The 13,780-nt window shown below is 35.1% G+C and overlaps 2 protein-coding genes across 5 annotated transcripts in view; one reads left to right on the top strand and one right to left on the bottom strand.

The window, feature by feature from the left end:
- Nucleotides 1–13,780, bottom strand: part of Chsy (Chondroitin sulfate synthase) — a 51,658-nt gene that overhangs the window by 9,522 nt on the left and 28,356 nt on the right. For all 4 annotated transcript variants that reach the window (XR_012720819.1, XM_075302162.1, XM_075302161.1 and 1 more), the window contains exons 2-5: nucleotides 9,259–9,888; nucleotides 7,833–7,946; nucleotides 7,659–7,771; nucleotides 7,282–7,594 (exon numbers count right to left, since the gene is read on the bottom strand). Coding sequence is in view for 3 of the 4 variants with exons in the window: in XM_075302162.1 (XP_075158277.1) it covers nucleotides 7,282–7,594; nucleotides 7,659–7,771; nucleotides 7,833–7,946; nucleotides 9,259–9,802 (1,084 nt within the window). In the remaining variant the exon portion in view is untranslated. The remainder of the gene's footprint in view (nucleotides 1–7,281; nucleotides 7,595–7,658; nucleotides 7,772–7,832; nucleotides 7,947–9,258; nucleotides 9,889–13,780) is intronic.
- On the top strand, nucleotides 32–2,328 carry Alp11 (Alkaline phosphatase 11). Its single transcript, XM_075302163.1, has 3 exons — nucleotides 32–917; nucleotides 977–1,997; nucleotides 2,060–2,328. Exons 1-3 carry the CDS (start codon nucleotides 495–497, stop codon nucleotides 2,239–2,241), a joined length of 1,626 nt encoding a protein of 541 aa, XP_075158278.1. The 5' UTR covers nucleotides 32–494; the 3' UTR covers nucleotides 2,242–2,328.

Below are 13,780 nucleotides of genomic sequence, written 5' to 3'. Positions count from 1 at the left end.
TTGCAAATCATATCAGATCTGAACGATCTAGACCAAGAGGTCAAATTAACAAGGGGCAAGTTGAACCTACTATCGGTTCCAATGCAGCATGAATGTCCAATATGAGCACTCATGTTTGGCATCACAACTCAAATCTTTGCGTGTCCCGACTCACCAATCACTGACATGTTTTTTCCTTCTTTCCTTCTCGCATAATCCAATGCATTACAATTCTCTACACAATGCTGGTGCTTGCTGTAAACAATGTAAGGCATACATCGTAATCTATTCTCCTTTCATTCAAGTGTAAAATTCTTCCAAGTGTTTATCAATGGCTGGGCATACGTTGGAGTTTGAAGCCTGACAGTGAAAAGTGGTTATCAAATTTAATTGGGTCTCACAGCGAGAAAACTACCAACGTAAATTTCCTTATTCAAAAAAAAAAAAAAAAATTGGAATAAAGTTCGAGTTTTTATGAAAAGCCAATCTATTACTTTCTCATCGTGGCAATTGGAATGACATTACCTAGCACGAATATGTATTTCGGAATTCCTATCGTCATCATTTTTATTTACTGGATTTTTACAGCGCACTCTTACCAGTTGTTCAACTATGGAGACGAGGGTTATCATGATATTGCATATAATGGAATGACCTCAGCTAGAAATATGCCTGCCGAATTAGCCCAAAATAGGATAACTCCAACCAAAGAGAGGGATAGCAAATTTTGGTATGATAAGGCCCAACGAACGGTTAACCAGAAATCTGGGGTCCATTGGAAAAATACAAAAGCCAAGAACATAATTTTCTTTTTGGGTGATGGTATGTCTATGAGTACGCTAACAGCTGCCCGTATACTCAAAGGACAAAGAGAAGGAAATCCAGGAGAGGAATCGATTCTTGTCATGGATCAATTCCCCTATTCAGGAATGAGTAAGGTAATGTATTCACTACTATGGAATGGAACAAATCTAAAAAATTAAACAAAATCTTTCAGACATATTGTACCAATGGACAAACAGCTGATTCAGCTTGTTCTGCCACAGCTTATTTGACCGGTGTGAAGACGAACCTCTTGACTATTGGTGTTAATGGTCATGTGATCTTTAACAATTGTTCTTCAAGCTCAAATCCTGACCATCATTTAGAATCTATAGCCAAATGGGCCCAAAATGCAGGAAAAGCCACAGGGATTGTTACCACAACCACTGTAACTCATGCTAGCCCTTCTGGAAGTTATGCCCATGTGGCCAATAGGAATTGGGAAAGTGATTATGATATAATAAAGACCAAAGCTATAACAAATGGACCTTGTATGGATATAGCCAAACAATTGATAGAAACTGAACCAGGAAAAAATTTCGATGTTATAATGGGAGGAGGATTTAAAAAGTTCATTCCCAACTATCAACGTGATCCCTTTGGTGTGCCAGGTGAAAGAAGAGATGGTTCAAATTTAGTCCAAGATTGGATAAATTATAATCCTTTTGGAAAATTGGTTACCTCATTAGAGGATCTTAATGAGTTGAACTATGAAGAGACCTCAAAACTTTTGGGACTCTTTCATTCCTCGCATTTGGAATATCATGCTAAGGCTACAACTACTCATCCTTCTCAGCCAAGACTTAAAGATATGACAGCGGCTGCTATCAAGATATTACAAAAGAACCCCCAGGGATATTTTGTTTTCATCGAAGGTGGCCGTATCGATCATGGTCATCATAATACTGCTGCGGGCTATGCTTTGGATGAAACATTGGAAATGGATGAAGCCATACAAACGGCCATAGATATGACCAATGAAGATGATACTCTCATAGTTGTATCGGCCGATCACTCCCATACTATGACTATATCCGGTTATCCGGGTCGAGGCAATCCCATTTTGGGTCTAAATCAATATAATCGTGATTTAGAGGGTATTCCATACTATGTATTGAATTATGCCTTAGGTCCCCAACAGTACATGGATAAAAATGGCAAACGTTTGGATTTATCATCTATGAAATATGACGAATGTATGGGTATTGTGAAAACAAAATACATCTTCAATTTTAATTTGTTTTTTTTTGTATTCCAGATATGATTAAACCCAGTTACATCCACACCAAGATGGGTTCACATGCCGGTGAAGATGTGGCCATATTTGCACGAGGTCCTCAAGCTCATCTCTTCTCAGGGACTATGGAGCAAAATGTTATACCACATTTAATGGCATATGCAGCTTGTATAGGAAATGGACAAATATTCTGTAGAGATTGACAATAACAATTCGGCATATATTTTTGAGATATTACAGCGGAATTTAGCCAAAAAATAAAGTATAACTAAAATTTCCGTTTATTACAATCAATTTTGAATATTGGTGACTGAGTAATGCTCATGACATGCTGAGTAAATCACAATGTGGTGTTACATTGCTGAACATCCCATTTGAAGTCAACAATAAGACCTTTAAGCAAAAAATAAAGAGGTTTCCAATAAGAGGTGTTATCCAATTCTTCTCCAAAACTTTTGAAACCACATCGTCCTTAATTTAATAATGCTCTCTTTATTAGCAGACTTTCAGTCAATTTTTTAAATTCTTATGCTGTGTCTAGTTTATAGTCGAGTCCGATCGGCGTTTTAAAATATGCTTTGAAACACTCAGAAATGTCACCATCATTATTGAGAGGGGATAATCCACGGTTCAACAAGTATCGTAAGTTCGACCAGGCAGAATCTTATGTACCCTCCACCATGGATTGCGTAGAAAGCCCTGCTAAAAACTGTCATCTACAATCGAATTGCTGGGGTTGTCTTAACCCAAATGCACCCAGAGAAGGAATATGATCACCTCAAACATGTTTTAAGAGCATGTTCGAAAGCATCACAGAAATATCGATTTTTATTAAAAGGGAGTTCGGTGTAATGGGGGCTATACCAAAACATGGAAGCATATACACAGTATTCAGCACATTTAATTGTAGTTCTAGAATCTAGACCCCAAATCGAAGGGCCGGTTTATAAGGGGGCTATATCAAAAACTGCACCGATACTCAATATATTCGGCACACCTCTTTATGGTCCTAGAATACCTCTAGATTTCCAATTTCAGGCAAATTGGATAAAAACTGCAGATTCTAGAAGACCAAGAAGTAAATCGATAATCACCATTTTCGGCACATCTCTTTTCTTTTCCTAGAATACCTCTAGACTTCCAATTTCAGGCAAAACTACGGATTCTAGAAGCCCAAGAAGTAAAATCAGGAGATCGGCCTATATGGGGCTATTTCAAAACATGGACCGATAATCACCATTTTCTGCACATCCTTTTATTTTCCTAGAATACCTCTACATTTCCAATTTCAGGCAAATTGGGTAAAAATTACGGATTCTAGAAGACCAAGAATTAAAATCGGGAGATCGGTCTATATTGTGGCTATATCAAAACATGGACCGGTACTCACCATTTTCAGCACACGTCTTTAGGGTCCTAGTGTACATCTAGATTTGAAATTTCAGGTAAATTGGATTAAAACTACGGATTCTAGAAGCCCAAGAAGTAAAATCGAGAGATCGGTCTATATGGGGGCTATATCAAAACATGGACCGATACACCCCATTTTTGGCACACCTCTTTATGGTCCTAGAAAACTTCTAGATTTCCAATTTTAGGCAAATTGGATAGAAAATACACTTTCTAGACGCCCAAGAAGCAAAATCGGGAAATCGGTCCATATGGCGGCTATACCAAAACATGGACCGATACCTCTAGATTTCCAATTTCACGCAAATTGGATAAAAACTACAGTTTTTATAAGCGCAAGACCCCAAATCGGGAGTTCGGTTTATATGGGGACTATATCAAAACTTGGACCGATATAGCCCATCTTGACCTGCCTGCAAACAAAAGACGAATCTGTGCCAAATTTCAAGACGATAGCGCCATTATTGAAAGCTGTTGCGAGATTACAACAGATAGACAGACAGACGGACATGCTTATATCGTCTTAGAATTTCTCCCTGATCAAGAATATATATACTTTATATAGTCGGAAATCGATATTTCGATGTATTACAAACGGAATGACAAACTTATTATACCCCCGTCACCACTGTATGGTGGTGGGTATAATAAAACTAGTTTGCGGAATTTACAATATAGGGCACCCGTGGCCACTGTGCAATACCTGCACTACATTTTTCGAATCAAATGAAAGCCCATGACAAGTACTATAAATGCAAGTGGTTTTTATTTTATTTTCGAAAGCTTTCCAGAAATGTCGTTTTTTGTAAATACTATAAGTGCAAGCATCCCAAAAATATCGATTTTAAGCAATAGTAAAATTATTTTATGGAGCTTAAAATAAATATTTTTGGTAGACACTTTTTTTCGCAGATACCCTGACCACTATATGGTTTAGGGTGCTGTACCAATACTTATGTGCGGCACTGTATATATAATTTATGAAACGATATGGTCCAATATTTGAATGGTTGGTAACCGGATCGGATGAAGTTTGCACCTATAGGAAACGTAGGAAATCAACTCTGGGGATTGCTTGTATGGGGGGTGGGGGCTATGTATAGTTATGGACCAATATGAACTAATTTGTGCATGATTATTAGAAGTCATATACTAACACCAAGTACGAAATTTCAACCGGATCGGATGAAATTTTCTCCATCCAGAGGCCCTCCAAGTCAAATCTAGGGTTCGGTTTATATGGGGGCTATATATAATTATGAATCGATATAGACCGATTTTTGGATGCTTTTTAGAGGTCATATATTAACACCAAGTACCAAGTTTCAACGGGATCAAAAGAAAATTCCTCCTTCCAGAGGCCCCGAGCCAAATCTGGTGTTCGGTTTATATGGGGGCTGACATGACCAATTTTTGCATGATTGTTAGAGGCCATATACTCGTAATAACACCACATATCAAGTTTCAACCGGATCGGATGAAATTTGCTCGTCCTAGAGCCTCCGCAAGCCATATCTGGCGGTCGGTTTATATGGGGGCTATATGTAAACGTGGTCCGATATGGCCCATTTGCAATACCAACCGACCTACATCAATAACAACTACTTGTGTCAATTTTCGGGCCGATAGCTTCGTTCGGAAGTTAGCGTGATTTCAAGAGACGGATGGACTTCACTAGATCGACTCAGAATTTCGCCGCGACCGAGAATTTATATACTTTCTGGGGTCTGAGACCAATATTTCGATGTGCTACACGGATTTATTGGTATTGTTCGAAACTGGGATTGAACCTAAGACCCTTAGTATGCAAGGCGGGGATATTAACCATTACACCATCAGTTATACAAAATATCATACACACACCTAAAACTAATGTGTATCAATTATCTTTTTATTGTCCCGCTCTAATTCCAGCCTACTCTTTCTCTGGGTGTGGCCGCTACCGGGCTTGAGTTGGACGAATAGACGTTGGTCAACCGGAAGGGCGATGATTACCGGAACACATGGGTAAGAGAACGTCTGTGTTAAACAGACGTAGATTTTGGACTACAACTTATGTCTCTACCCGGTTTGTGTCAAAACCACACTGTCTCCTTAACATAACTTCAAGGCCGTAGCCAGGATTTTATTTCGGGGGGGGGGGGGGGTTCAACTTAAAAAAAAATATTCATATAATCTCATGTGTAGAAAATTTTATTTATGCATAGGTATGTATACAATATTTTTATAATATTAAATTGAGCCGACGGGCTTTTTGGGCAGCAAATAAGTCAATTACTTCTTCAGTCGGCACATTTATTCGGCGATGAACCGACATTACTGCCAATTGAGTCTACTCTCGCTAGTCGAATTTCTAAGATACGTCTTTAATCTCTTCATTGTTGAAAATGAAAGTTCGGATGAGTACGTAGTAACTGCAGGGATGGAAAATGCAGTACTATAGTACGTTTTTCAATACTTTTCACCCCGGTCAGTACCGTAGTACCCCCGCGAATGATTTAGTACCTTTTGTGTAGACATTTTTGAGTCGATATCAGATTTATGGTACAATAGCTTTGACAAAATATTTTAATATTTTGAGAAAGTCTTTATCAACTTTATTTGCTAATAGTCTTTTACAAATATGGCAAAACAAACATGTTCATGTGGGAAGAAAATCTCGATTTTGTAAAAGACATAGTCAAAAACCGGATTTTATTGAACTTCAAGAATGTTTTAGTCGAAAAAAGATTGTGATTCTATATTATCGATTTTTTATTTCGGTAGAAAATGTTGTCAAAATTTTATTTCTATATAGAATTTTTGCAAAATTTTATTTTTATAGAAAATTTTGTCAAAAATTTATTTCAATTGAAAATTTTGTACAAATTTTATTTCTATAGGAAATTTTTGCAAAATTTTATTTCTATTGAAAAAATTTTGCAACATTTTTTTCTACAATTTTTTTTTTGAAAAATTTTATTTCTATAGAAAATTTTTGCAAAATTTTATTTATATAGAAAATTATGTCAAAATTTTATTTTCTTTAAAATTTAGTCTCTTGACAATAATTTTCCAGTGATATTTTTTTTTAAATTTAGTAAAAAGTACCTTTCCGCTCAAAAAATACCTAAAATTTCTTAAAAATTTTATTTTCCATCCCTGAGTAACTGGCAAAGTGACCAAAATTTTTAAAAGAATATGCACGTTTGGAAATATCTCTTTATTGCACTCTCCAAGTGCTTCCATCGCTGAATTAGGCAGGTTCTTTTCGCAGGTTTTGCGCCATTTCATTTACACATGTGTGTTTGGCTGTTTCGTTGTTGTTGCTATGGCCAAACAAAGCGAGTCATGTTCACAAAAAGAACAACAAACACAAATAAAAAGCAGAAAGACATTTTCCAAAAATGAAATTTGTGGTGCGAGAACAAAAACAATTTGTTTTTTTCGACCGACGTTTGACAGGCTTTTCAACTAGTATTCTATGATTTGTGCAAGTTTTATAAGTAAGCATTTTTCAAAATAAAACCTCCAGCTTTTCTTCAACATCTTCGATAAGATTTTTCTATGCAGCTAAAAATATATATTTATTTATATAAAAATATTCATTCGTTTCGGGGGGGGGGGTTTGATCCCCCTCATCCCCCCCCCCCCCCTGAATACGGCCTTGCATAACTTTACTTAACCCCGAAGACATATTCTTGCCGAACAAGAGCAACGGAAGATGATATGTTACTGCCGAAAGTTTTTGATGTACGTTCGATTTATACTCAGACCTTTTGTATACAGTGAAGACATGCTAAACATTATTTTTCACTTATGTCAATTCAAACACCATCATGTAATGTACTTACCCAATATATTGTGATCCTCTATGTGTCTCTTGCTATTCTCCTCCTCGGGAATTAATGTAATACCCGGAACTAAATATTTGCTATCTTCTGGTATCTCTAAATATTTTGCCATACGTTTTATATCACGATGCAACATCAATGATTCTTGACGCATTTCTTCAGCTTTTAAACCCTGAATATAGGAATGTAGACGATACATAAGGGGAGCTTGTTTAATCGGGTGCAACGAGATCGCATTGTGAATTTCTTTACGTTTAAGTTTTCCCGTGAAAGCAGCACGACCACTAGAATTATGTCTCAGGATATATTGCATCTAAAATGATTGGTATAGAATGATACGAGTTTAGAATTCCCGTATGTGTAGGTCAATAGTATACCTCATAATTCCATGTACATGGAATACCAGCGAATTTTTGTACACAACGTCCCACTTCTACATCTTCATGGGTGCTATAGAGATTCTTCAAGCAGGTTGGTATATGAGGTGCCACTGGATATTATATTTTTTTATTAGTGAGATTTGGATTATGTTAAGAATTTCAAGAACATACCTCTTCTTAAAGTTTCACTGCTCAAAATCACTCCGGGACCTCCCATACAAAAATTCTCATCGAATTCCAGAGACAAAAGGCCAAATTCTTCGGTATTTCCTTTGCCAGCTTGACCTATAAATTGGACGATATATATATGTTATAACTTGTACGATATAAAGGGTGATACGGTCAAAATTTGGTCAAGGGAAAACGCGTGTAAATCGGTGAAATCGTTTATTTAAAAAATCAAATTAAATTTCTTTTTCAAGTTCAATTAGTATAAAATTCAGGAAAAATATTCAGGTAGGCTTTCGCTTTTCCAAATCTGAATTGCCGGGCCTCACGCTTGACACCTGCCATCAGATTTTGTACAGCCACCTAGTCCACCTTCTTCGCCGCAGAAAGCCAGTTTGCCTTGAACTGCTGCTCGTCCATAGCAGTATTTTTGGTCTTCTTTAGGTTCCGCTTGACAATAGCCCAGTATTTCTCAATTGGGCGGAGCTTTGGCGTATTGGGAGGGTTCTTGTCCTTGGGAACCACCTGCACGTTGTTGGCGGCGTACCACTCCATGGCCTTTTTACCGTAATGGCGTAAGGCAGCAGACGTTTATTCAAACACTCTTTCACGTAAATTTCTTGGTTGACAGTCCCGGAAGCTATGAAAATGCTGCTTTTCAAGCCACAGGTACAAATGGCTTGCCAAACCAGATATTTCTTTGCGAACTTTGACAGTTTTATGTGCTAGAAAATATCTGCTACCTTTCCCCTTCCTTTTGCCGTATAAAACTCCTGTCCCGGAAGCTGCTTGTAGTCGGCTTTGATGTAGGTTTCGCCGTCCATTACCACGCAGTCAAACTTCGTCAGCATCGTCGTGTACAGCCTCCGTATTTTGTTTATCATCACTACCTTCTTGTAAATCGATAGTCCGGCTCGTTTTTTGGCTCGATGCACGGTTGTAGACGATCCACCCAGCTTATTTGCGGCATCTCGGAGAGAGAGGTTAGGGTTTCGCTTGAAACTACCGGTAACTCTCTTTGTCGTCTCAGCGGCTTCCGGTTTTCGATTTCCCCCCGATCCAGACATCCTGGCTGTCGACAAACGTTCTCCAAACATTTTAATTACATTTGTAACGGTTGATTTGGCAACTTTTAGCGATTTTGCCAGCTTTGCGTGCGAGTAGCTCGGATTTTCGCGATGCGCGAGCAAAATTTTGATACGCTGCTCTTCTTGCTTGGACGGCATTTTGACAACTCAAGAGTGAATTCCAAAATCAAAATAGGAGCAACATTCTACACACACACCTTCAAAATGAGGGGTGTTCAGGTTTTTTTTAATGCAAAATTGAAAGAAATACGCCAAGTTTATATTGACCAAATTTTGACCGTATCACCCTTTATTGGAGTTTTTTGTTTTCTTTTTTGTTTGAGTTTCTTAGACTACATTACCTATAAACTGAGGCTTTGAACTATCTATGGATCTTAAAAAGTTCTCCAATTTCTGAGGCTCTATGTAGACGTCATCATCGGCCCTTATAAACCATTCAAATTTGTCTATAAAATGTTCATACATGTAGTATAGCATCATGAATGATTTCTTCTGTGGAGGATACCGATCATCGACATTTTTCAAACCCACCACTGGCAATTCATCAGAGAATGATCCTTCAGAACTGAAGAAGGCTATGCGACCGGGGACCTCTTTGCCCCATGTATCATATACTGCTTTCGCTCGACCTTCAATAAAATTTTTTGCTGTCATCACACCGACAAATACAAGATTTTTCTGTGAATTTTGTATGGTATCCTCTGGGGACAGTCCTATGATTTCAAAGGGCGTTTTCAAATTACTGGGTTTCGGATTACATCGTTTGACAATTTCCAGGGCTCTGTAGTTTTTTAGCACTGTTCCAATGCATAGACCAATAGCTATACCAAAGCAAGCAAATATAAGCGTCTTTCGCTTTGTCATAGAATTCTTGGTCATTATCATTTTGGTGGTTAAATTTTTGAATGAGCAGATGAGGTTAATTGACGACGGTGTACGTAGCGTTTTTCGTTAGATTAACTCATTGGTACCTGTAAAATAAAAAAATATATATTTTTGTTTTAATATAACTAGGAAGGAAAATACATAGATCACCCAAAAAATTAAAGCGTCCCATACACCAAAAAGAAAAATTTAGTGATATCAGCAAAACAAGTTTGCCAATGTCATCCTAACCCAGCAACAAATTTGGAAGTTCCTACGTTTTACATTTAAAGTACATCCAAAAATGGTCTTCTAGAGATGAACTTAATTTTTACTTCACAAGAAGTTATTTTGAGGTTATAAATAAACATTCCTTATTTTACGCAGTTTTCGCAATAAATTTAAATTTTTTAAATTTTACTGGGTATAAAGCACAGTTAGAACAAATAAAATAGTGGAAATTTCCAAAAATATATGGACTTCAAAACAGATTTTGAATTCCATGAAAATCAGATAAAAATTGGGGTGTCTGGCACGGTTGCCACTCGAGTCAAAAATAAAATAATAAAAATTTGAGGAAAATTTTGCCAAAAAACTACCAAATAAAATAAATATTATTCTGCAGTGTTTGATCAATTTTTGTGGTTGTTATAAAAAACGTTTCTTCAAAAGAAAGATTTTATTATTTTATTTAAGAATTTTATTTATTATCTCTTTATCACTCATAAGAGCGACAATTTATTTGAGTATATAACATAAATTATCCCTTGAATTGTAAATGTGTCGAAGTTTTAAATATTTTTAGTTTACACAAATATTTATATTTTAATAATAATATAAATATTCTATAAAAAAAGAAAGTTACTAATTCCTTGATAGAATAAGAGAGGTAGTCTCTGTTCTGAAAAAACAACATTTTCTAAGCATAAGATCCTAGCAGTCAAAGCTTACAATTATATTTATAATTTTATTATAAATGTAATTAATCGATAAATAAAGGAATAACTATCATTTTCTATTCATTAAATGTCCAATGCAAGTAGAATTTTATCAAACACAAGTGCTTACTTTAAATGTATTAAAAACATTTTTTATTGTTCATTTATGGTTTTAAAGTATACATTTTTTTAAGGAAATTGACTTCTACAAAAGGCAGAAAAAGGGAGACTAAAACAAAAATTTTAAAGGTACTAAATTTATAGAAAATTTAGTCAAAATTTTTGTTTCTATAGAAAATGTTGTCAAAATTTTATTTCCATAAATTTTTTTTCAAAATTTTATTTATATAGAAAATTTTGTCAACATTTTATTTCTATAAAAAATTTTTATTCAAATTTTAATTTCTATAGACAATTTTATCAAAATTTCATTTCTATAGAAAATTTTGTGGAAATTTTATTTCTATAGAAAATTTTGTCAAAACTTTATTTCTATGGAAAATTTTGTCAAAATTTTATTTCTATAGAAAATTTTGTCAAAATTTTTGTTTCTATAAAAAATTTTTATTTCTGCAGAAAATTTTCATTCATACAGAAAATTTTGTGAACATTTTATTTCTACAAAAACTTTTGTCAAAATTTTATTTCTATAGAAAATTTTGTCAAAATTTTATTTCCATAAATTTTTTTTTCAAAATTTTATTTCTATAGAAAATTTTGTCAAAATTTTATTTCCATAAATTTTTTTTCAAAATTTTATTTCCATACATTTTTTTTTCAAAATTTTATTTTTTTTTCAAAATTTTATTTCCATAAAATTTTTTTTTTCAAAATTTTATTTGTATAGAAAATTTTGTCAAAATTTTATTTCTATAAAAAATTTTGTCAAAATTTTATTTTTATAGAAAATTTTGTCAAAATTGTATTTCTATAGAAAATTTTGTCAACATTTTATTTCTATAGAAAATTTTGTCAAAATTTTATTTCTATAGAAAAATTGGGAAAAATTTTATTTCTATAGATAATTTTGTCAAAATTTTACTTCTATAGAAAATTTTGTCAAAATTTTATTTCTACTGCAAATTTTGTCAAAATTTTATTTCTATAGAAAAATTGGCCAAAATTATTTCTAGAGGAAATTTGTAAAGTACTTCTTAGTTGGGGGCGGAATATTTTGTAAAATCTATCAAATATCAAAAATTCTAGCAACTGTGGTGTCTCAAGAAGAAGGAAAATCGCGAGTTCGGTCTATATGGAGGCTATACCAAAACATGGATCGGTACATACTATCTTCGGCGCATAAGAAGTCAAATCAGGAAATGCGTTGTGAGTACGATAGTTCTGTGTTGGAAATTGGAATGTCAATGGTCAATGGCCTGCGGCCGAAATATTTGTCTATTCAGGACACTTTCCAGACTTTTCTGTGGTGAGCTCTTTCCCACGATATATTCAGCTGACGAGCGGAGTGGATTTCTATCAAATATGGCCTTCACTTTTCGGCCTTCATTTCTGGCGTTGTTACCGTTTTTCGTCCACTTTTCGTATGCAACATTGCCAGCAACAATAGATTTATTCAAATTTTATTGCTGGAAGGCTCTAACGATATCCACTTGAAAGTTTTCGGCAAAATATAAAGCAATAACAATATCATGCCGCAATGAAGCTATCAGCTGTCAGACCAGCGGTTTGGAAATGATTGAAGTTGGTTACAATAAATATCAGCCACACTGTATAGTAATATCAATTTAATATCGAGATCGAGCAAAAAATTGAAACACACAAAAGAAGGTGGCATGAAGCCTCCCTTTTTACAAATATTTCAGATTTCAGCTTAATTCGTCTATGGCAAAAAACAGCTAAATTGGCAACATTGCAGGAGTCAACAAATACTATGCATATACACACCTAAAAAAACATTAATAATGAGAATGTGGGCGCTGAAGGGAGTAAAGACAGAGGGATCTACAGGTCATATTGCACAAATTGACCAAACCATAAGGCATATCTTTTATTGGGACTAATGCAAATCACCCGGAAAGGATTATTTAAAGCAACCACAAATCACAGTGAATATTATCAAGTGTCTGGAGAACACTTCAGTTGTTGTTTGCTCTTTCAGCAATCTTTGTTTGTGTAAAGAATGAATTCACTCTGATATACAACGTTACGCTTCAATTTCAAAAATTCAATTAAATTTTCCAGCTTCGAGTCATTCATTCAGTCTTAACAATTGAATTTGTTTATGTTGGCTTGCTTTTTTGTTAGTCAATTTCAAATGAAACACCTCGATATATATTTTTTTTTGCATTCGAGGAAATAATTTAGGTTGGAAATGTACACACACACCCCCACAGACACACGCAATTGCTGATGATAGTTTTAGATAAATTATAGTCTACAATTCACAATTAGTTCTTGGCACACATGGTAACGCTTGTGGTTACCACCTTTTGGTGAAAATTTATTTATTATTGTTCGGTTGAATGAATTTTTGAAACAATAAAGAAATATCGGGTACGGGATGTATTGCATGTTAATAAATTTGTTTAATAAACTATACCAAGCTCACATCTTTCAGACTAGAAATTCCAGCCACACAGTTTTTATACCCTCCACCATAGGATGGGGGGTATATTAACTTTGTCATTCCGTTTGTAACACATCGAAATATTGCTCTAAGACATAAAGTATATATATTTTGGGTCGTGGTGAAATTCTGAGTCGATCTAAGCATGTCCGTCCGTACGTCTGTTGAAATCACGCTAACTTCCGAACGAAACAAGCTATCGACTTGAAACTTGGCGCAAGTAGCTGTTATTGATGTAGGTCGGATGGTATTGCAAATGGGCCATATCGGTCCACTTTTACCTATAGCCCCCATATAAACGGACCCTCAGATTTGGCTTGCGGAGCCTCTTGGAGGAGCAAAAATTCATCCCACCCGGTTGAAATTTGGTACATGGTGTTGGTATATGGTCTCTAACAACCATGCAAAAATTTGTCCACATCCGTCCATAATTATATATATCCACCATATCGGTCCATAATTATATATATCCCT

The sequence above is a fragment of the Haematobia irritans genome, chromosome 3, assembly GCF_050003625.1.
Source record: "Haematobia irritans isolate KBUSLIRL chromosome 3, ASM5000362v1, whole genome shotgun sequence".
NCBI classification, from domain to species: Eukaryota; Metazoa; Arthropoda; class Insecta; order Diptera; family Muscidae; genus Haematobia; species Haematobia irritans.
The sequence above is the reverse complement of the archived record's forward strand: the minus strand, read 5'-3'. Positions and strand labels throughout refer to the sequence as shown.